General features: G+C 36.1%; 1 protein-coding gene across 3 annotated transcripts in view; it reads right to left on the reverse strand.

Moving 5' to 3' along the window:
- Positions 1-22076: 22076 nt before the first annotated feature.
- Positions 22077-25627, reverse strand: part of MEMO1 (mediator of cell motility 1) — a 118476-nt gene continuing 114925 nt past the window's right edge. For all 3 annotated transcript variants that reach the window (XM_059405385.1, XM_059405387.1, XM_059405386.1), the window contains one exon: positions 22077-25023. In XM_059405385.1, coding sequence (XP_059261368.1) covers positions 24892-25023 — 132 coding nt within the window. In that variant the 3' untranslated portion in view covers positions 22077-24891. The remainder of the gene's footprint in view (positions 25024-25627) is intronic.

The raw sequence follows: 25627 nt of genomic DNA on the forward strand, positions 1-25627 counted from the left end.
GAAACATAACATACCTGGGAATAAACCTAACCAAAGAGGTAAAGAATCTGTAATTGAGGAACTACAGAACACTCATGAAAGAAACTGAAGAAGACACAAAAATATGGAAGACCATTCCATGCTCTTGGATCGGAAGAATAAACATTGTTAAAATGTCTATACTGCCTAGAGAAATCTATACTTTCAATGTCATTCTGATCAAAATTCCACCAGTATTTTTCAAAGAGCTGAAGCAAATAATCCAAAAATTTGTATGGAATCAGAAGAGACCCCGAATCGCTAAGGATATGTTAAAAAACAAAAATAAAACTGGGGGCATCATGTTACCTGATTTCAAGCTTTACTACAAAGCTGTGATCACCAAGACAGCATACTGGCATAAAAACAGACACATAGACCAGTGGAACAGAGTAGAGAGCCCAGATATGGACCCTCAACTCTATGGGCAAATAATCTTTAACAAAACAGGAAAAAAAATACAGTGGAAAAAAGACAGTCTCTTCAATAAATGGTGCTGGGAAAACTGGACAGCTATATGTAGAAGAATGAAACTCAACCATTCTCTTACACCATACACAAAAATAAACTCAAAATGGATAAAAGATCTCAATGTGAGATAGGAATCCATCAGAATCCTAGAGGAGAATATAGGCAGTAACCTCTTCTATATTAGCCACAGCAACTTCTTTCAAGATACTTCTCTAGAGGCAAAGGAAACAAAAGCGAAGATGAGCTTTTGGGACTTCATCAAAATCAAAAGCTTCTGCACAGCAAAAGAAACAGGCAACAAAACAAAGAGGCAACACGGAATGGGAGAAGATATTTGCAAATGACAGTACAGATAAAAGGTTGATATCCAGGATCTATAAAGAACTCCTCAAATTCAACACAAAACAGACAATCATATCAAAAAATGGGCAGAAGATATGAACAGACACTTCTCCAGTGAAGACATACAAATGGCTATCAGACACATGAAAAAATGTTCATCATCACTAACCATCAGGGAGATTCAAATTAAAACCACATTGAGATACCACCTTACACCACTTGGAATGGCCAAAATTAGCAAGACAGGAAACAACATGTGTTGGAGGGGATGTGGAGAAAGGGGAACCCTCTTTACACTGTTGGTGGGAATGCAAGTTGGTGCAGCCTCTTTGGAGAACAGTGTGGAGATTCCTCAAGAAATTAAAAATAGAACTTCCCTATAACCCTGCAATTGCACTCCTGGGTATTTACCCCAAAGATACAGATGGAGTGAAAAGAAGGGCTATCTGTACCCCAATGTTTATAGCAGCAATGGCCACGGTCGCCAAACTGTGGAAAGAACCAAGATGCCCTTCAATGGACGAATGGATAAGGAAGATGTGGTCCATATACACTATGGAGTATTATGCCTCCATCAGAAAGGATGAATACCCAACTTTTGTACCAACATGGATGGGACTGGAAGAGATGATGCTGAGTGAAATAAGCAGAGAGAGTCAATTATCATATGGTTTCACTTATTTGTGGAGCATAACAAATAGCATGGAGGACAAGGGAAGTTAGAGAGGAGAAGGGAGTTGAGGGAAATTTGAAGGGGAGGTGAACCATGAGAGACTATGGATTCTGAAAAACAATCTGAGGGTTTTGAAGGGGCAGGGGGTGGGAGGTTGGAGGAACCAGGTGGTAGTTATTGGAGAGGGCACAGATTGCATGGTGCACTGGGTGTGATGCAAAAACAATGAATACTGTTACACTGAAAATAAATTTTAAAAATTAAAAAAAAAGTTAAAAAAAAACACATAAAAGTGAATAAATAAAATCTGAGAAAATTCAGAGTTCAACAAAATAGGTTCTCATAACTATGATCACAGGAAGCAGAAAAACAAAAGGCACAGACCTTAAGTTTGAAAGAATTGGTTTATACTTTGTATACATAATGTCATATAGTTACAATAACGTATATTTAGATATATTGTTATGGGTACATTAGAGACCACATGTAATACAACACACACACACATCCATATCTATCTGTCCAAGAGTACCAGAAACTTTTTCTCAAAATAATGCTGTTCAAACTAAAGGGAGCACTGAATTATAGAAAAAGCACTGAAAAAGATTTGAGGACATTACAAGAAAACATCTTGTTGCTTTAGTGTGCCTAGCAGTGAGTGATGAAAGAAAAATGACACGCAAGGAATCCTGGCCCTTGGATGCCATTCATCCCCTGGCATGCTTTTGAGTCAAGATTAACAAGATAAGGAACATGCAGCCAGGAGTCGAGAGGGTGTTGAAGGCCTCATGAACAGCAAAAGTAACGTCATGGAAGTGCTGTAGTATAACTCTGGATGATTAGAAAAGAGAATGGAGGGGCGCCTGGGTGGCTCAGTGGGTTAAGCCGCTGCCTTCGGCTCAGGTCATGATCTCAGGGTCCTGGGATCGAGTTCTGCATCGGGCTCTCTGCTCGGCAGGGAGCCTGCTTCCCTTCCTCTCTCTCTGCCTGCCTCTCTGCTTACTTGTGATCTCTGTCAAATGAATAAATAAAATCTTTAAAAAAAAAAAGAAAGAAAGAAAAGAGAATGGAAGAGGTCAGAGGTAAGGCTAAACAAGAAAACTCTTATTTAAAAGTCTTTAAAGGAATTTAGATTTTATCTCAATGATAATGAAACAGCATTAAAGAACTTAAACAGAGAAACACAATGGAATTTTCCTAACTAGAAAACTCTGGTGCTAGTGTGAGTGAAGGATTGAAAATAGGAAGAAACTCAAAGCAGGAAGACTTGTGAGAAGCCTATTACAAAAGTCTTATCTAGGAGTGCGTGGGTGGTTCGGTGGGTTAAGTCTCTGCCTTCCACTCAGGTCAAGATCTCGGGGTCCTGGGATCGAGCCCCGCATCGGGCTCTCTGCTTGGCAAGGAGCCTGCTTCTTCCTCTCTCACTGCCTGCCTTTCTCCCTACTTGTGATCTCTCTCTCTGTCAAATAAATAAATAAAATCTTTAAAAAACAAAAAGAAAACAAAACAAAACAAAAACAAAAGTCTTATCTATAAAATGTGGACAATGACACCTGCCCTTGCCTATTTTACTTAGGGTACTGTCAGATGATCAAATGACAGTATATGTGAAAGTGTTCCAAAAACATTTAACAAATGGTTATTATATACAGAAGATGAACCAATGGTATGTAAAATGTGAGAGTTGGTATTATTGGTATTATTTCTTTAAAAAATCATGTAAAGCAGAGAGGTGACAAAAGACCAGAAATTGGTAAATACTATTCAATATTTTTAAAGTAGAAAAGGATGCATTTCTAGAAATTTAAGACTGATAAACCTGAACTGAAGCCCCATTCTAGTATCATCCCTATATATTTTTTAAAGATTTTATATATTTATTTAACAGAGAAAGAGAACAAGCAGGGGGAGCAGCAAAGGGAGAGGGAGAAGCAGGCTCCCCGCTGAGCAGGGAGCCACATGCAGGGCTCTATCCCAGGACCCTGAGATCATGATCTGAGCCAAAGGCAGATGCTCAACCGACTGAGCCACCCAGGGGCTCCTCGTCCCTATATTTTTGCAGGGCCAACACATGGAATGGTCTAGGTACCCTCAGCCCACCACGAATAATCAGTCTATTTAGGGGTTATAAAAAGATGTACCTTAAATAATATGTGATAGACATCCTCTAAAATGACCTCCAATGATCTCTGCTTCTTGTTATTTATGGTGTTATATAGTCCTTCCCCTTGAGTAACTTGCTTCTAACCAACACTGAGAGGGCATCACTTCCATGATTAGATTATAAAAGATTCTGACTTCTGTGTTGCTAGCAGGCTCTCCCCCTTGCTGGCTTGATCAAACTGCCATGTTGGGAAGCCCAAATGGCAAGGAATTGAGAGCAACCTCCAGCTAGGAGCCAGCCAAAGACATGAGACCTTAGCCCAACAACCCAAAAAGAACTCAGTCAAGCTAACAATCATGTAAGCAAATCACAGAAGCAGAACCTTCTCCAGTCAAGCCTTTAGATGAGACTTCACCCCTGGCTGACCCTTTGAAACCAGAGGAGACATCCATGAGGCAGACAGCCAGCGAAGCTGCATCTGGATTCCTAACCCACAGAAACTGTTAGGTAATAAATGTGTGGGTTTAAACCACTACTTTTGTTATGGTTTGTTATGCAGCAATAGGTAAGTAGTACGTCCTAGCAGGATTACCTTGCATAAACACAATGGCATAGAACATTCAATTTCCTAATAAACAGCAACGGACTATAAACCAGGACAGTCAAGCATTCTCATGAGAAGAAATTGTTACTCTACTTTGATGACAACCTGATATTAGTGACCTTATCTTACTTTCAGAAGTAGAAGGCAGAATATGAAAAAGGAACCTGGCCCAAGGCTTCACGATAACACCATGTCCTATTATCAAAAGGTGGTAAAGAAATAGCACAGAAAAGAGCACTGAAAATGACTAAATGAAAAGAGGCACTAAAGAAAGATTCAAGGACAAGAATGAATTGGACCAGGAAAAGGTAGTCTGGGGTGGTGAGGTAATGAAGTCAAAAAGGTTTTCAAATACATAAAGGAAAAATAAAACACATGAGGATTACTTAGGTTAAGTTATGAGGTTTCCCCTGGTTTCTTCAAGAAAGACAGCAGGCTTGAGATCATTCCTGCTTTAAAGCCAAGGCAATCAGCAAGCTGACCTCTCAAAGTCTAGGTTCTATACTTACAAATGTTGTGATGGTCATTAAAGAGAGAATCCCCTACCACTCTGAAGACAATACACAATTGAGCAGACCTCAGCAGTCAGCCTATGTTTATAGAACAATTTATACATCAGCACTCGAAAAGTATTGACTATTATACTCACTCCTGTAGTGAGGAAATCTTTGAGACACATTTAATATTTATTCCCCAATACTCTTCCAATAGCAAGTGATGTTATGGGATCAAAAGACACCCTGAAGAAAGTGGGAATAATAAAGAATATTCAAATTCCATAGATTTCCTAAAATTTGGAATTGAGGTAACAATGCACCTTTAAAGATATTACCGTCAAAATATCAAGAAAATGATCAGACCAGGGCAACTGTTTTCACACCTTACTCTTTTCCTTCACATATTAGGTCATGGCTAGAGTACTTCTGAATCATATTCTCCATACCCCAGGTTAGTTCTATGCTTCCAGAATCTACACATCATTCCAAAACCCCACAAAACAGTGATGTCACAGGTCCAAATCCTCTGACTTGGCAAAAATATGGGAAGCAGCACAGAAGTATAGCCACAGATCTTGTTGCTAATGTAGACTGAAATGATGGGTTAGCAGATATAGTCATGTCTATCCACAGGAGTAGTTAACTACCACTTTTATTACTGCTGCTGTAATTTTGGTTATACAGAGCTACAAATATCTTAGGAAACCCTAGAAATACTATATATAGATATAATATGAACTTAAATTTCAAAATTTCTTTATTTTCATTCTCAAGTTAAATCTCTGCCAGAAAGGTACTCAGGAAAACTTGTGAGTAAATGGTCACCATTCAACCTTTTATCGATTCAAAATGTCATGAAATATCACATGCCAGGGTGCCAACAGAGGCATTACCTCATAACTGTACTAAATCATCTCAGGTAGCTTTAAAAGACTGAACTTTTCTCAAATCAAACCATCGCAGCCAGAGTTTGCAGAACCAGAACTTGTTTCACTTTTTTGAGGAGTTGAGAGAGGCCTTGAGAATAGAGAAAGGGGATATGGAAACAAATACTATGGTGAGGTTGGGTTCTTTGGTTTTTTTTTACAGAGTTTGATTCCAGGTTAAGAGTTGTATTCTAGATACATCTCACACAAAGGACTTGAATTCTTCAGAATTGAGTTTATAAATAAATGAAGAAATTAACTTTTCAGTGTTTTTAAAATCTTTTTCTCCCCCTGGCCAGTTATTCCTTTGATTGGGGCCATGACATAAAAGGAGAGTAATGTCACTAAGATGACAGAACAGGAATCCCTGGGAGTGCTTGGGTTGGTTAGACATCTGCCTTTAGACCAGATCATGATCTCGGGGTCCTGGAATAGAGCCCCGTGTCAGGGGTCCTGCCCAGTGGGGAGTCTGCTTCTCTCTCTGCCTCTCCCCAGCTCATACTCTCTCTCTCAAATAAATAAATAAAATGTTTAAAAAGAAGAGGAAACCCTGGACCTTCCTTCCCCAAAAGAACATACCAATTCAAAAATTCATGGATAAATTTCATTTGTGAAAAAAACAGAAACTAATTAAGAGGCTAAAATCCAAAAAAATGACAACACTAAAAGCTAATGAGGAGGATATGGAGTTACAGGAACTCTCATTTCATTGCTAAAAATGCAAAACAGTATAGACACTTGGTAGACAATTTGGCAATTTCTTACAAAACTAAATGTACTCTTACTTTATGACCCAGCAATAGCACTATTTGGTGTTTATGCAAATGAGCTGAAAACTTATGTACACACACACACACACACACCCTGCAAAAAATGCTTATGACAGCTTTATTCACAACTGCCAAATCTTAGAAAGAACCAAGATCCCCTTCAACAGGTGAATGGATAAATGAACTGTGTATACCCCGAGAATGGAATATCAGTGCTGAATAATTATGACCTATCAAGCCAGAAAATGACATGAGGGAACTTTAAATGCGTATCAGTAAGTGAAATAAGCCAACCTGAAAAGGCTGCATACTATAAGATTCCAAGTATACGACATTCTGGAAAACGCAGAACTATGGGGACAGTAAAAAGACCAGTGGTTGCCAGAGCACCGAGGAAGGAGGAAACTGCAGACCACAGAAGATTTTGAGAGCAGTGGAACTATTCTGTATTGATACTATAATGGTGGATACATATCATTACGCATTTGCCAAAACCCACAGGATGTTAAAGTCACGAGTGAGCCCTAATGTAAACTATGGACTTTGAGTTATAATGATATGTCAATATAGGTTAACGGATTTGAACAAATTCATCACTCTGGTTCAGGCTATTGATAATGAAAAAGCCTGTTCATATGTGGGAGAAGAGGATATATGGGAAATCTATTTTCTGCTCAATTTTTCTATGAACCTAAAACTGCTCTTTAAAAAAGCTTATTTTTTAAAAATTAAACAAAAATCAGATTTCATAGGTATAGGCGATCTGACACAAGTCTACACTAATTTTTTTTCTTAACAGGTGGGTGGCCAGAGGAGAGAATTTAAGGTGGGGTCCACACCCAGCATAAAGCCCAGCAAGGGGCTCAATCTCACGACCCTGAGATCATGACCTAAGCTGAAATCAAGAGTTGGAAGTTTAACTGGCTAAGCCACCTAGGCACCCCAAGAGCCTACAGTAATTTCTTAAATATTCCAACATGTTTCCTGTCCTTGACCTGTAATCACTGAGAATAATCAAAAGAATATCCCACAACCTGTGAAACAGTCATAGAAAGTGCCCAAGTGCTAAATAGGCGGTCAGCCAGAAAAGGTATTGCCACAAGGACAGCAGCTATCTGTACACACGATTCTGGTAAGGTGGTAGAAGACAAAAGTCTCTTTATTGGTAGACGTATCTTACTCATCAAAGAGTATCCCAACTCTCTTTTACTGCAAGTCTACTGTTTGTATATTGCTTGAATTGTGTTGCTACAAAGATTTTAAACAGTGCTTTCAATGAGATTTGACCTGTATTATAGCCTACAAATTGCCTGAATATTATAATGTTAGGTATCATTTCCTTTTTTTTTTTTTTTTTTTTATTTTCAAACCTTTTCTTTTTTTTTTTTTTTTTTTTAAGATTCAAACCTTTACTTTTTTTTTTTTTTCTTTTAGAGAGAGAGAATCTCAAGCAGGTTCCATGCCCAACACAGAGCCTGACACAGGGCTCAGTCTCACCACACTGAGATCATGACCTGAGCTGAAATCAAGAGTCAAATGCTTAACGGACTAAGCCACCCAGGCATCCCAACAATACTAAGTATCATTTTCAATTACCAGCTATATAATATGCTCACAGTGCTCATTATATGCTTTTACAACCAGATTTTTAAATGTTATGTAACTTTTAAAAGAAATTGTTAAGGGGTATTGTCAAAATAAAGAAAAATTTTTCAAATATACTGCTATTTTAAAAGCACAACTAACAGTTTTTTTTTTAAGATTTTATTTATTTATTTGACAGACAGAGATCACAAGTAGGTAGAGAGGCAGGAAGAGAGAGAGAGAGGAGGAAGCAGGCTTTCCGCGGAGCAGACAGCCCGATGTGGGGCTGGATCCCAGGACACTGGGATTCTGACCTGAGCCGAAGGCAGAGGCTTTAACCCACTGAGCCACAGAGGCGCCCCACAACTAACAGTTTTTAAAGTGACATATTTCCCTAAGAATCAGAGCTGCAGATGCCTTGATTTCTACACCAGATTAAAACAAAACAAAACAAACAAACAAAAAACACCAGTTCATGGGGTGCCTGGATGGCTCAAATTGTTGACTCCTGATCTCGGAACAGGTCTCGGTCTCCCCATGGTAAGTTCCAGCCCTGCACTGGGCTCCACACTGGGTGTGGAGCCTACTTAAACAAACAAACAAACATCAATTTATTACCAAAACAGTAAAACTGAACTATTTCGATTCAAACATCTCTTAAATTTTATAGAAGTAAGATTTTGCCTTTTCTTTTTTTAAAACTTTATTTATTTATTTGACAGAGAGATTGAGAGAGAGCACAAGCAAGGGGAGCAGTAGAGGGAGAGGGAGAAGCAGGCTCCCTGCTCTACTGAGCACCTGCTCTACTGACAAGGGGCTAGATCCCAGGACCCTGGGATCATGAACTGAGCCAAAGCGATGCTTAACCAGCTGAACCACCCAGACACCCCAGAGTAAGACTTTTCTATGTCAAAAATCACTAACTCAGATCTCACCAAATTTCAGAGTGGCTCTAAGGGATTTAGTTGTGAACAACTCACTTTAAACGTCTGCATTTTCAACAGCTGTACTTTTACATCACTTAACAATTTTCACTGAAATGTCTGGAAGTTTCATATACATAATCTCTAAGTATTCAAATAATTTGTATTGTTACATGGCCTAATGGCCATCCAACAAGTTAAAACCTTGACCATCCTGTTTATAGATTTAAATTTAAGATGAAGCAACAATTCTAAAACTTTCGAGGTGTATTCTTTCTTGCTCCCCCCTCCCTATTACACATGCACACACACACCACCCAAAAGGGCTCATGGCACCACCCTTAAAAATGAATTCTATAGATTCACCATGAAGTGAAAAAATATTTAAAGGTCACTCATCTTTGAAACACTTTCAAGGCAGAACCTCACCTAAACTATTACTGACAGAAGTTATTTCCCCTTTTCTTTGCCAAACTTTCCCATGACTGTGTGCCATTATGCTCCTCAGGCTTTGGGAGTAAAGTTTTTCCAGAGTACAGTATCATTTATGATGGTTTAAAACTAATTATTGACTAAAATAAAAAGGAGATCCTCACCATCACCTATGTTCCTTCTCATATCTCAAATTAAGTCAATCTTGATCTCTCCATTTCACTATTCAAACATTTTTCATTCGTCATCCAAATCTTGTTTCCTCAAATCATCATGTGTGCTACTTACCTCTGAATTTTTTTCTCCTCTTTCCATGTGTGGAGTCCAAAATTAAGCACAAAACTCTTACAAAAGTTTATGTAATTTGTGAGGACTCTCTGCAAATCACCGTGTTTAGACGGCCATTTTTCTTCTCGTGTGCATATGAGGTCATATACTGAGTAGAGTACAATAAGCAAAATTACTATTTCCAAAAAGAGTTTTCTTTTTGAAAGTCCTTGATTTTCATAAATGAAGCACATCACAGAAGAGATGTCTAACCCAACATTACTTTTTCTTTAGTTTAATAAATGCTATTGATCAACCAGTCTAGAGACCTAATTCATTCAGAAATAATTCAGACACCTAGAAAGCTATGAGAAGCACTTCCAGATGGTGACACAAAAAGATCCTGAACTCAACTTCTTCCAGATACACACTAAATCCACGGCTACATGTGGAAAAATTTCCACTGAAAACTAGCTGAGCAAATCCTTCATATCAGGCAAACAAACAAGGCTACACTGAAGAAAGGTAGGAGAGGTTAACACACAATACCTCACTATAAAGCTCACTCTCAGTTCAGTGACTCATAATTAGGAGGGAATTCACAAACCCAGAGCTTCTCCCTGAGGAGTGAAGGACTCATAACCTACAATGGGCACCCCAACTGTTAAGACTTGCACCTGGGAGATAAGCCTCAAAAACATGTGACTTTGAAAACCAATGGGGCTCATATCCATGAGACCCACAGAGCTGTAGTGAACTGAGAAGCAGCTCTTAAAGGGCTCACACAGGGATCACTTATCCCAGCACTCAGGGCAAAAAGAGCCATCTGAAAAGTGCTCAGAATTTACATGTAAGAGATCTACTCACTAATCTTTTTTTTTTTTTTTTAAGATTTTATTTATTTATTTGACAGACGGAGATCACAAGCAGGCAGAGAAGCAGGCAGAGAGAGAGGAGGAAGCAGACTCCCCGCTGAGCAGAGAGCCCAATGCGGGGCCCAATCCCAGGACCCTGAGACCACCACCTGAGCTAAAGGCAGAGGCTTTAGCCTACTGAGCCACCCAGGCGCCCCTCCACTCACTAATCTTAAAGTATCAGCCAGAATGTAGGGCCTGTTAGGATACTCTCTAGGACAAACACTAGAGGCACCATCTTTTTTTTTTTTTTCTTTCTCAATGGGCACCATCTTTACACTCTCCCTCTGCTGAGCTCCAGCACCAGAAAAACCCAGAGGGAAGCTTTTACATGCATCCAGTGCCCCAGTTTTGTGGGTGCCAATCAGGGAATGCCTCTTGATCATCTGGCTCTGGCGGAGAGGGTGACTTGCACTCCTGCATCCCACAGGACCGTCACAGTTGTAAAGATAGTTCCTGGCAGACTTCCAGTCTTAGAGCACCGCAAAGACAGGAGACACACCCAGTCTTTCTGAGGAAAAGCCTATTTGCTTGTGCTGGAGCTTTAGCCCAAGGGGCAGGCTTCAGGTTTGGCACACATCTAGAGGCCCACAGAACTGCTCTTGGGGAATAGAAGCTAGGAGATGCCATCTTTACGCTCTCCTTCTGCCTTGCTACAGCTCACCAGTATCTTCCAGAAAGGAGCTTATACACTGAGCCGGAGTCCCAATTTTTGTGGACTGTAAACCCCAGATCAGCTGGTTCTGGTGGCCAGCAGGGCTTATGCTTGTGGTCTAACAGAACTATATATATTTGCATAATTTAAAAGCTGCTGAATGAGATGAGATTCTGGCTACCAATGAGCCTGAATCTATGTGCTGACCAAAAGACTCCTCTTAGAACACAGACAGTTCCCTGCACACTCTCAACTACTGGGAGCTCTTAAAAATAAAATAGGCTGCTTGGACAACCACAAAAGTTAGAGAAGCAACCAAGAGCTAGAGCAGGGCTGAATAGCCAAGCTCATCTCCCTGAACAAGTCCATTTTCTCAAGACTAGGAAAGGTGGCTATTTTGCCTAATGTACAAAAACCACCACAGAAATAAAACTGGATCACTATCTTACATACACAAAACTAACTCCAAGTGGATTAAAAACTTGCATGCACGACCTGAAACCATAAAACTTCTAAAAGAAAATAGGTAAGCATTTTGATGCAGCAAATTTTAGATAAAACTTCAAAAGAAAAGGCAACAAAAGCAAAAATAAACAAGCAGGACTCTATCAAACTAAAAAGCTTATGCAGAGTAATGGAAATCACCAACAAGATGAAATGAAAACCTACTGAATGGATGAAAATATTGTGAATAATCTATCTGATAGGGGATTAATATCCAAAATATATAAAGAACTCACACAACTCAATAAAGAACCAACCATCTAATTTTTTAAATGGGCAGAAGAACTATATAGACTTTTTTCCAAAAACATATGGATTGCAACATCACTTAATCATCAGGGATATGTGCAAATCAAATCCACAATGAGGTATTAACTCCCACCTGTTAGAACGGCTATTAACAAAAAGACAAGTTGTAACAAGTGTTGGTGGGGAGAAAAGGGAACCCTCATGCACTACTGGTAGGAATGTTAAGTTGGCTCTTTTTTTTTTTTTAAGATTTTATTTATTTATTTGACAGACAGAGATCACAAGTAGGCAGAGAGGCAGACAGAGAGAGAGGAGGAAGCAGGCTCCCCGCTGAGCAGAGAGCCCGATGTGGGGCTCGATCCCAGGACCCTGAGACCATGACCTGAGCCGAAGGCAGAGGCTTTAACCCACTGAGCCACCCAGGCCCCCAGGAATGTTAAGTTGGTATTGCCACTATGAAAACAGTACAGACATTCCTCAAGAAATCAAAACCAGAGTTACCATATGATCCAGCAATTCCACTTTTGGATATTTACCTGAAGAAAATGAAAACACTGGCTCAAAAAGATATATGCACTCTCATGTTCACTGCACCATTATTTACAATTGCCAAGACATGTTCATCAATAGATGAATGAATAAAGAAAATCTGGTGTCTCTGCATGTGTACACACACATACAAACACACTAGAATATTACTCAGCTATAAAAAATAAAATGAAATCTTGCATTTGTGATACTATGAATGGAAATTGAGGACAGTATGCTAAGTGAAATATGTCAGAGAAAGAAAAATACCATATGATCTTATATACTTATAGAATCTAAAAATAATACTAAGTTCATAGATACAGAGAACAGACTGGTGATTGCCAGAGGTGGTGGCAGTGGACAGGCAAAATGGGTGATGGCAGTGAAAAGGTACAAACTTTCAGGTATGAAATAGGTAAGTCATGGTGATGTAATGTACAGGATGTGGCTATAGTTAATAATACTGTATTGCATATTTGAAAGTCGCTAAAACAGTTAAGTCTTAAATTTCTCAACACACACAAAAATTTGTAACTATGTATGGTAACAGATGTTAACTAGATTTACTGTGGTGATCATTTCATAGTATGTACAAATATTCAATCATACCTAAAATTAATGTTATATGTCAATTACACCTCATTTTTTTTAAAAAAAGAAAAAATCAGTGACATTATTTTCTTAAATAAAGAGGGATAATATTGTTTAAAAAATGACAAATAGGGGAAAAAAAAGCTGTACCCCTTCTGATGTGATGTGATTTAAAAAAATTTAGACTGCTGTGTTGCTTTAGGCTTGCACAATTTGCTCTACTATACACAAAGGAACCCCATTCAAGAAGAAACTAAAAATCCATTTTTATTAATAGTTTTTTGAGGGAAAGAGAAACAACATATTACAATACATGTTTACAAACATTTGCATAAAATGATTTTCCTTTCCTTTGAAAAGATATATTTTTCATTTGGCAAAAGATTAGAACATTATTTACCATAAGCAATGAAAGCCAGCACCTTTAGAAACGGTCATATCTTCGATACACTTAGAGGCTACGTAAACTGACACGGACGTTTAGAAGAACGATGAACTAAAGCAGTGTGGTTGATGGTAGGACTGCCCTGTTAGGAGATGGCATGAAAGTTATGAGTGGTAATTAAGAATATGAAATACAGTAATCCCACACTTAGAAGGTCTTATTCTCCAGGAGGAAGAGGAAAAGGAATAGCAAAGAGTGAGAGGGAGAAAGAGCAAGAAGGAGGTTGGTTGGGGGGAAGGGAGAGCTGTTATTGCGGGGAAGGAGAGCCAGAGCATCGGAGAACACCATGACAGAGGGAGAATGAGCCCAACGTCGTGTGTCCAAACAAGCACGGCTCTGCTGCGAGGGTGATCTCTCTCCGCAGCCCCAGTCTCCGTTAAATACAGTTACCGGCTAAGGATACCAGAGTATGAGCAGATTACCTCTCCAAGAAGCTACGGGTTTAGAGCTACCTTGAAGGAGGACGTTTCTCTCAGGTAAGGGCAGTCTTTTCAGAACTTTAAAAGCAGGCTTTTGTTATTTTTGTTGTTGTTGTTTCTAATATACAAAGAAAAAATACAACAAAGAGGAAAGGACACAGATCAATATCTTTTCTCTCTTTTATCTTAGAGGAAATGTCTTCTTAAATGTTAAGAAATAACAAGCATTACAGAATTAAGCCAGTGACAAGTGAATTACCTGTGCCAATTAACTAAAAACGGGAAGAGAAACAGATCAGTCTTGGCTTTTACAGCTTTAGTGCCTACACAGATAGAAGATAATTAAAACATACAGTATCTTTTTCTTGGGAATAACCTATTTGTTTTCAACAGAGCTTAAATTTTTAAAACCAGTCTTGACTATTCATGGTTTTTGTCCCATATTTTGCATTATAAGCCTCATTATCTTCATTCTAAAGAACATTTTCTTCACTGAACATGACAAAAATCCACACGCTCAAAAACCTCAGTATCTCTATTTTACTACACAATCCATCTGTTACTTTCTTGAGGATGTTCCTAGGCTGAACTGCAAATGAGTCCAAAACTTGGAAAGTCCAAAAAAATTCTTATTTTTTTAAGAATATTAAGTGATATAAGCTCTGTTATAAAAGAGGGAAGTAAAGTATATCCCCTTAGTCACAGTACTGTTCATCTTGGGCAGAAAAACTAAAACTCAGGGAAAATAACTCCCTTTTCAAATACCTAGTCTTCCTAAAATTGTAGAGAAGAGGCCAACAATGTAGACATTAAAAAGGTGGGGGTAGGGGGAATGATAGATTAGAACTTAGCAAGAAAAGCTAAGGATTCTAAGCAGAAAGCTTTTCATTATCATGTAGTATTGAAATTACTCTAAAATTTCTGCTAAAAAATATCACTCTAAGCCATTTTACAGTAACAGGAACTTCGGTCCTATGAATTGGGCACAGAAACCTGAAGCTATTATGGACAGACATCTTCCTAGCTAAATTTAGCTCTTTAGAGGTCAAATTTCATGCACAGAACCAAAGTTCCTTTCAAGTAATAAACTAGCAATGATTTAAATACAATACTTATTTACCTATATTTCTATTACAAAAAAAGAATTTAAACCTCCATTTAAAAAATAATCATATATGAATGTGGAAATTAAAAAAAAACATTTGTTAATAAAAAGTCTCTACATTATGCTTAAAATATAAATTACAATCAAGCAATTTTGAGTCCAACGTTATATCTATTATAAATACTTGAGTAGAAACTGATTGCCTTTAGATATTCAATCTGAACTCTCTCCAAAATGCCAAACCTAAATTTCAGCTTGTTTAACAATTGGTTTAACTTTTCGCATTCAAAATGTAAGCTTTTATTTAAAAATTATTTTTAAGAGATAATAAAAGTGAGGATTTTTTAAACAGGAAAAAAAAAAGGGCAAACCAGGTACGATAGGTACAATATTTTCCCAACATACAAACAATTCTGAGAACAAAAATTACAAAATCAACTGTGGCAATTATAGAAATCTGATTTTAAATAAAAATTTTTAAAAATTTTTAACTGTTAAAACTGCATCATTGTTTTATCCAAGCTAATTTTCTCTGACAACTGTACCAACCAGAACTTTCAGGAAAAGACTTACCCTCCAAGATTCATCAAATTAACAAGCATCCAGAAATACAACATTCTCAAATACAAGTACTTCACATTGATGGTAGGCGGGGAGCACTTTATAAACCTTAAAAAGGCCAGGTTCTACTTAAATACTTGATATCAGAAGTATTGTCTAATTGGCCTACTGGTGAGAGAAAATACGTAAACTATTGAAAAGAGACAATTTTTGAAGCTTGTTTTATTTACATCAAGTTATCATGAGATGGCTCACATTTAACACAAGAAGTCAGCTCCCAGTAAGGACTTTATAAAAAGATTTTCCCCATTTTTAATCACTTCAACATTTAGTGTTCAGGAATTGCGCCAGCTTTCTTACACATTTTAAAAATCATTTCTGCTTCTTTCTTACACCAGATTTCAACCTATCATGTTGAGATATTTGAAATCCCAAAAGCCTTGTCTGGATTTAGTAAGAAATTAGATAGTTATATGGATGTAGCACATTTAAAAAGTATTAAGATTAACTTTTTGTAGTAATAAAACTTATATTTACAAACAAATGCACTTTACCAGACTCTAAGTTTATTCCAATATGCCACTGTGGAGATTTTGGAAAGAGAGTTTCCACTTTAGAGCAGTTTAATGTATCCCAGGAGAAAGGTAGACTTATTCTTTCATAACTAACATTCTTCCCTCTAAACCATAACATCCAGTCTAATCACCCAGCTGAATTTTGACAATGTCTAAAAGAGAAATACAACCTCAAAGGTCAAGAAATGTCCCGTCATGTACTCAAAAACATAGCAGAATCTGAAGGCACCACAAGGCAATCACATTGAGGGAAAACACTATGTATACACTCTCTGCTATTTCTGCTTAAAAAAATACAGAGGTGTTTTAAGATGTTATTTTATAATCAGAATAACTAATTAAAATATATTCCTCAAGTGTTTTGTTTTTCCTATAGGAAAATATTTGTGCATGCTAATATTAGAAGAGCCCTATAAACAGAACTACAAACCTGGTTAAATTCACCTCTGTTCCATTTCACAAACCACATGAATAGAGTATATATTTCAGACACATAATCACAATTTATACAAGAGAAAAGAAAGAAGACTGATAATTAACATGTGCCTAAAATGAATGTCTCCCACACTGTTTTATTAAAAATATATAAAACCCAGTGTTCCTAATTTTAAAAAAAGATATCAAAGAATTATAAAAGATAAACTTATATACTAAATTTAATGTAGAGTTTATTCAAACTATAAACTCCATAGTCCTTAATCCTTAATAAAATCACCAAAAAAGTTATTTCCTTTTTTAAATTAAGTAAGCTCAACACCCAACATTGGGCTTGAACTCACAACCCCGAGATCAAGAAGAGTCAGATGCTCTACCAGCTGAGCCAGCCAAATTTTAACAATAATCACAGAAAAATCTTTGGGGAAATTATCTGTACAATCAGTGTTAGTCAAGGCTAATCCTGGTCCCTGATTATAAATAAGTAGGTTCTGGTAAGAAATGAAAAAGTAGAATCCAAGTAGAAAATAACCCATAATTTTGGCTGAACCAAATTCTGTTTAATTTCTACCAAAACAGATAACCCACTGTAACTTCTTAAGTCATTTGGATCATCAGTCTGTATTTTTTTAGAAGGAAAGAACAAACAGATCCAGTAGAAGAAGTTTCACCAAAGATACTTAGCATGCATTTCTACCTAAGATTTTTTACTTTGAATCTTTCCTTTGCTATGAAATGTGGCGAAGGAAATTAAATTGAACATGGATGTAATTACAAGACAAGCTAAAACAGTATACTAAAATACCTGTTTTACATCTTATTCAAAATAATTGTCTTTTTAAATGTAATCTTTCATATCTAGAAATGTTAGTAATGACTTATTTCCAAAGTCAAAAGTATTTCAGGTAGTCTCTGTAACAGAGTCTGAGGCAGGATTCTAAGACAAGAAGCTCATTTGGGAGGTAATCCCAGGGAGCACTGATTAAAGAATGTTAGTGAGACAGTGAAGAGGAAGAAGAAAATAATACATATTTTAACAGTTTTCTGTTATGGGCAATGAAGTCCTTTCCCACTGGAAACTAGGAGACAATGTGAAACATGCCTCAGAGTATCACCAGAAGGGCAAGGAAGCTAGAGTAATTATCCTCCAACTCCCATCCATCACTGGCTGAGGGCTGCTCCCCAGGCATTATCTTCCTAGCACTTCCAATCTGCTCTGTGTGTAGGTAAGAAAATCCACGGCAGAGTCGCAGGTGCTTGCAGGACACTTAATGCATGGACTGAAAGGGTGAGAGCCAAGTGTCTGCTGCAAAAACTCACTATCAGCAACTCACATACCAAACAATATCTTAAATTTCATTTTGTCAATGTCCCATTACAAAGCAGCAGTGCATTTTATATAAGCAACAAAAAAGAATGTTTAGCCCTTCCAAGAAAAGAAAATAGACATCTTCAGAAGTAATAAAAGTATGGAGTACTTTAATCCACCAAAAGAGGTCTGTTTTTACCTAAATTAAAGTAGACATGTACATGAATGACTCCCATTTTTACTGAAGTTGCAAAATCCCAACACTATTTGAATTCAACATACCTTTGTCAGCACCAAAAACAAAACACAGGAGTAAAAATATGGTATAGCATCTGTAATAGACTGAAAATTAAAGAACCTGAATTTTTGTCCTTCACTTTGATACTAACTAGCCATACCAACTTAGGTTAAGTCATATTATTTGTATGGGCCTGCCTCAGGTTCTCTACCAGTAAAAATAAGGCAATAATGTCTGGCCTAGTTATTGTTGAGATTAAGAGGAAAGAAAAAAGTTGTGAAACTTTAAAAAAACTTTTAAAAGTACCATACATTAAATAAGGTATCTTATTATTTTCACAAAAAAAGTCAAAGGTGGAAAGGAGTTCTAATATTCAATTCTAACTCATGTTAATAAGGGAATAAACTCTGCTCTAGGAAAGAAGAGTGACTTGTTCCAGGAAATCAATGGCAACTTATCAGCAAATCTGAAAATAAATTCCAATGAAAAAGAGTTCACAGTATCTTTCTACTTGAGAGTTAGCTGAACATGTCACTAGGGCAAGAATCAGCTAAAACTGATTTTAATTGTTTTTAAAACTTTATACCATTTTTAAATGCCAGTAAACATCAAAAGATCCTGCAAAATATGAGCTGAGAACCATGGGATGGATCACTTACACTACCATTCATTTCATTTGGCCCTACAAAGAGCCTAGGAATATTAAATTCTACCAACTTTTAAAATTAGTAAGGAAGCTGGTTTCCACAATTGAAAACTGAAAATGGAAAAAGCCAATTAAAAGTGTTCCCAATTAAAAGGTTTATGCTTTCCTGTCTTTAAGAAAACACTCCATATGAAGATTGCCTTTTGGTCTCCTTGCTTTAAAATTCATCAAAATTGAACAAATACAGCTGAACGTCTACTATGTTAGATATGAATGGATAAACTTTAAATGGAAAGAAAACTTCTTAGAAAAAAATTTCCATTTATAAAATTGTTAAGCTAAAAATTCTTTTATTAAAGTCTAGTTCAATAGTCTAAGCATTTAATTTAAAAACTCACCAAACTCTGTCATTCATGTCATTCATATATTATTCTAGGTTTTTTAGTTTTCATCATATTTTAGTACATTTTACTTAAATGTAGATAACATCACATTCAGAGAATATTATGATCAGAAAAATTAAAATATTTTCCAAAAGCTGCACTGGCAGATGTAACGACCAGAACTCAGGTCTTGCTCATAGCCAAGTACATTTGGCCTTCAATAGCTTAATAATGGTATTTATATGCTCTTTGGTTTCATTATTAGGATGACAGGAAAGAAACAGGACTACAAGTAGTAAAGTTACAACCTCACTATACAGCATGAAATATACATTTGAACATAACATACAATTTATTATGAAAAGCCAATTATATTATATCATGGCTTTCAAAATCAGAAGAACTGGCTTTTAAGGTTTTTTTCTATTATTTTATAGTATGAAGGCCAAAACCTTATATTAGAATTAAACACACACACATATATAATTAATGTGATACATCTTGGGCACAAGCCACTCTGAAATTCCCAGAGAATCTTTAAATAAATGACAAATCTAAAACTCGAAAATTATTCACATAGTACCCCAAGGAGCAGCATGTATCAATAAACTCAGACAGGCAAACAAATTCCAACCACAACAGTGACTTTGAAAAGGCAAAAGTCTCAGTTACCAGTATTACCAAATGTAGAGCACAGTCAGTGATCACAGTGTGACACTCCACTCAGTTGTATTTACAGGGTAAGAGATAAAAGGCAGAATGTATCTGCCAGCTCCTCTTGGTTGCCTTCCTAATATTCTGACATTAACAGGTAAAAAATAGCAAGCTCCTTTAATATACTTTTCTGCTACAGATATGGCTCTGTTTGAATGTTCAAGAAGCACCTGTTTAAAAAAGTAAAGTCACTGATTTGAAGACCAACTTAAATTCATTTTAGTAAATAGAAACTTCTAGCTTGTATTTAAATGTTTTAACTAAAACAAAAGTATATTTTTATTCTAAAGGTCCACTGTTCCACCACTAATAGGTAACAATCATCAATTTATCATCTATGTTGAAAGTTAGAGTTAAATGATCAAACTGATTTTTATTTAAAAATTATTGGCCTTAATAGTTTTATACACATGAAATAAATTCCATTTTATTTGTACTAATTCCATTAGCTTTTTTCCAGCTTGGTGTTCCATAATTTTAGATAACACCAATAATATACCCAGGTGATGCTGATGCTGACAGCACAGGATACTACTCTGAAAACCACTGATCTAGCTTTTGACGACTTCCAATGTTTTTTGAGGACACAGCTTATCTGCATTTGGAAATTCTCATATAGAACATCAAATGTAGAACCGGAAACTTCCATTTCTTAATTTTTCCATCTAGAACAACACAGAACAATTCTATTCCTCCTACACATGGTAGTCACCCAAATATTTGAAAACAAAATAAAACACTCCCTCTCTTTAGATGTATCTTCTCCAAAATGAATATTGCCAATTTCTTTGATTGCATCCCACTCTCCTAGCATTCAGGCCTTTCATCATTCCAGATGCCTCCCTATGAACACTATAGTTCATCATCCCTCTTAATAGGTGGCCCTTAGAATTTAACACAATAACATTAAAGCTTTAGCCTGAATGTCAGAATGCAAGCCTGCCAATCAGTACTAGTTCCCTAACCACATTATATCTTTCAGCAACCATACCATAGTACTTCCCAACTGATCCCGAGTAAATGAGAACAGAAGAGTGTAGTAACTTTTCCATCAACTTAAAGTTGTTTAAGCTAAATAACTCTTTTATTCTCAGTTTATGTCCTTCCTAAATATTGGGGTTTGGGGCTACAGGGCTAAATATTAAGGGACAGTGATGGAAGATGGTAGTTATTTTTCCAAAGTCTTCACATGGCAAAAGAGAGTCTCTCATTTCACAGATTCTCTTAAATCACTGGTTTATGTCCTAGAATACTCAAGGACAAAGGTTAATCGCATCCATCCTCTAGTACTGTGTAGGTAGCCAAGTGCTTAGAATAATTTCTATAATTTGCAACAACTAATCACAATCTCATCATTCCTTTAATTAATTTATAGCAGCAAAGCAAACCTCCCAGTGGGATTCAGCAAATAAAAGGGCTTCAAAGTGCTTTAAACACTAGTTCCTAAGACTTCCTATTTTTCTTTACACACTTCCCATTTCCCTTTATAATTTCAAAAAACATTCAAACCCAGTCAAGTAGACTACATCAAATTAAGAGGGGTTAAAAAAGTAGACACTTACAATCATTTGTTGCAGTTTAAATTGCTAGACAATAATTTGAACTATAAGTAAACTATACCACCATCTAGGACAGGGTCCATGGTCCATGGACCATATCGGGCTATCTTTTTGTGTAAACAGAGTTTGACGTTTCAAACAACAGCCACACCCACTTGTGTACCCATTGCCTGTGGCTGCTTCTGTGTTACAATGGCAAAGATGAATAGTTGAAACAGAGACCATACGGCCTAGAAAACCCAAAATACTTAGTATCTGGTCTTTCACACAAAACATTGGCCAACCTCTTATCTAGGGCAATGAACTACTGACTACTAAAGAAAACTTTGTGACCTGCAACAATAATCAGGGACTAACTCAGGACCGACCACCCATACTGGAATATCTAAATATGAATATTGGAATATCTGAATAGTCCTTTATCCTACTTTGTATGAAGGATTTGTTGCCCACCCAAGACAAAGCATTCACTTACCTGCTCACTGAGCTAATCTTTAACATACATGTGTCAAGGACTCACTAGTAGAATAGTGAAGAATCCATGAACATAATGCTCTGTGCAATCTACGGTTAAAAAAAAAGTTGCTGCAAGTAACTCGAATGCATGTAATAAAGAAGAAACTGTACAGAACCACAGAATAATCTCCTTTACATTTTAGATTTCAAATACAAAACACTTTTAAGGCACTGAAAGTAGAAAAGCTTAAGTTTAACAATTTAGGTAATATTAACTGCATTAAATAATGCAAATTAATTTCCCTTTTGTGTTAAAAAAAGACTTTCATTTTTATGTTTGTAGAGTTGAAATCAAGATAAAACATCTAATCTAATTTCATCATGTAGCTTTTTAACATTACAGAATGTGCTTAAAAGATCACCCCACATTTTATAGATGACAATGTCTCAATAAAACATGAAGTATTTATGCAAGAGAACTAATTATTGGCACAGATAGAACTAGAACTCAGTACTCAACTCTCACTTTGGAACTCTTTCTACTTCAAGATTGAGTATAAAAGACATGCTCATATTCTAGAAAAGGGTGGACTGATGTTGAAATAGTCTAGAGTTTTAAATGTACAGTAAACATATTCACAGGGGCATAGAGCCCACTCAGCCTAAGCAAACCTCTTGTGTTTTTTACTAATCAACCAACTACAAAATCACAGAAGGAAAAAAACTGATTGATGGTAAAGCCAATTATCAGAATGATGAAAAAGAACAACCAATTATATCCTTAACAAATGCTCAAAATTAAAAAAAATAATAATCAATAGTGGAGAAGGGGCAGTATGATGGATACTCACGTATTGCCAATTTGGTACAAATTTTCTGAAGGGTAATTTGGCCATATTTTAAAGTGCCTAAAAAGTTCTCACCATTGAAACCAATTATCCCATTCCCAGGAATATAACCTAAAGAACTAATCTATTATAGATTTCAAATTTTACAGTTTTATGAAGTCCATCCCACTATTATTTATAATTGTGAAATATTAGAAACAATCTAATATCCAAAGAAAGAACTGGTTCAGTCATGGTGTATGTATTCATACAATAAAATATTAGGCAGCCATTTTTTTTTAAATCACATTTTCAAAGACATGGGGAAGTACTTAGGAAGTTATAAAAAGTAGGGTATACAACTATATGGTCAGTATAATCTCAATTTGTTATTATGCACACACACAAACACATATACACACTCATACATATAAATAGCATAGACAAAGACTGAGAGGAAATACAAAAAATATTAACAGTGTTATCTCTGGATAGTGAAATTGCAGATTTTTTTCTCTTCTTTATCCTTTTCAGTACTTTCTAAATTTTTTATAATAATCATGTATCAGTTTTATACTCAGAAAATAATAAAAATTCACTCTAGTCAATTTTGAAATTTTTATAGTCTATATAATAAATAAGGAATAAATATTTATAGTACTCAAAAGTATACCTAAGTGATGGGAAATAAATCATTAATATGTAAGAGTATAATTTCCACACATGTATAGGTGGATAATTTTGAATCCAAAAGATAACATTATTTTTTATTTTTTCTCAATTCTTGAGTATAGAAAGTTGATATTTAGTAAACAAGAAATGCAAATCTTTAAATAAAATTGGTGCAAGGCGTCTAAAAATTGTGCTATTCCGGCATCACACTGAAGATACAAATGCTCTCCAATGTAATGTAGATACCCAATGTTAGGTTGAAATAGATATAATCTACTACATGCATGGTGGCCAATAATTACCTAATCAGATTATATATATATTTTCCCCCCAAAGTGACTAGAAATGGTCTATGCTAAAAAAAGAAATACAACACCATACCATTATTTTAGTTGGAAGAGCCGCACCAAAAATCATGACAAAAAATTTGTAGAACTATAAGAAAATCCAGTGGTTTTTTGTTTTGTTTTGTTTTTGTTACTATTAATGATTTCTTGCTAAAAATTTAAGTAAGAGAGTCAAATTGTTTAAAGCATTAAAAAAGCACAGCAGTAGTATACAGTCTGCAATGATTTGAAAATCACTAAGAACACTCTTCAATATTTCCTCATTTGCAGACTACTGCCTATCAAACACGATCTTTGAAGGAAAGGACTATATCTGTTCTTTTACCAATCTTGAATTTATATTCTATATATAATATAGTAATGACACAAAGTGATGTCACACACAAAAAGCCAAACTGTATGTAATTTTAAAAGCTAACTTCAAAATACGATTCTAATGTCTGTGATAAAAAAATCACATAAATATGTAAAATATAAAATACATCCTAACATAGTTTTTACATGAGCTGAAGTTTACCACTTTTAACATAAAAATTCTGAGATGGAATTAATAAAAAAAACAATTTTCGTAGGTACCACAGAGCAATAAGTTTAAATCAGACTATTTTGAGTTGTGTAGCCCTTTATTAGCAACTAAAATAGAAGGTATCTGTTGTACAACACGGGTAGTAATTGACTATAATTGGAGATTTATTATATTCTAATACAGATCATTTATAAATGCAATTTCTTTATTAAAAAGCTTCCACCCTTTTTTTGTTTGTTTGTGTACAATTTGCAAAACTATTCTGAAAGCGGAATATATGTGCACAAGTCTGCAAAGAGTGCAAATTTAGGATATGGTAAATGCTTTACAAGTTACTTTCAACAAACTGTCTGCCACAACTGGGCCTTTACATTGCCATCCTTTTTGATCAAAATATTTTGATGCCAGCCTTCCTTCCACTGCCCTAAACTATAAAGCATTTTTTAATGAGTTGAAATTAAGGAAGGACTACACCTACTAGAAAAGAAGAGAAGAAAGTTCTATTAGTTTGAGGTTTCAGAATCCCCCCAAACCAGGACCAGTATCTTGGTAAGGGCTAGGCGGGGACCCCGGACAGAGAATGAGTATGTGCAGGTGGCATCCCTGAGGATTCAGAGCTTCAGTGGACCGTGAGTGCTCCCGCTGCATAACTCACTGAGCTGTCTTGCCAGTTTCTACACTGGCTTGACTGGGCATAATTCAAAAAGGAAAAGCTCATATTCATTCCATTCTTCTGGAGCTCTGTGATAGCCTAGGGGGGGAAAAAAAACTGGTTACGACAGTCCTCATATAAAAAGTAAATACCTCTGTGTTGGTGTCTTAACTCTGCCCACTTCACAGCTGAAGCCTAGATTTTTTACTCTGCTCTTGATTTGTTTCTTGAGCTTCTTTTCGCACATTATTAAACAGGAAAAAGGAGTTCCTTACTTCATTCTTTCAAAGAATTTCCCCTAATCTGACTTCTTGATAAATATCAGTCATCTCCCACCCTACCCTTGTTATATTTAACAAAGCCACTTCAAGAAACATGGATCTTTCTCTCTTTTCTCTAAACCAAATCATAGCCACTTCTGTCATGAAATCCTGGTCTCTTCTTTGTCTAACTTTGACTAAATGTGAAATAAATATAAATTAATTTCCAGATCTAAGGGGTAAACCACAATTTTTACTTTAATTGTAGATTGGTTCATCATTTATTTTATTAAAATTTTATTTGATCCAATCTAAATTTCCAATTTAGGAAATTAGTGTAGCTTACCTAGGTTAAATTTCAAGAATTAGATTAAGCCCTGAACAGACTTTACTTCCAGTCAATACTGCTTAAAAGAAATCATTCCTAAAAATCCACAATGTAC

The sequence above is a fragment of the Mustela nigripes genome, chromosome 7 (assembly GCF_022355385.1).
Source record: "Mustela nigripes isolate SB6536 chromosome 7, MUSNIG.SB6536, whole genome shotgun sequence".
NCBI lineage: Eukaryota > Metazoa > Chordata > Mammalia > Carnivora > Mustelidae > Mustela > Mustela nigripes.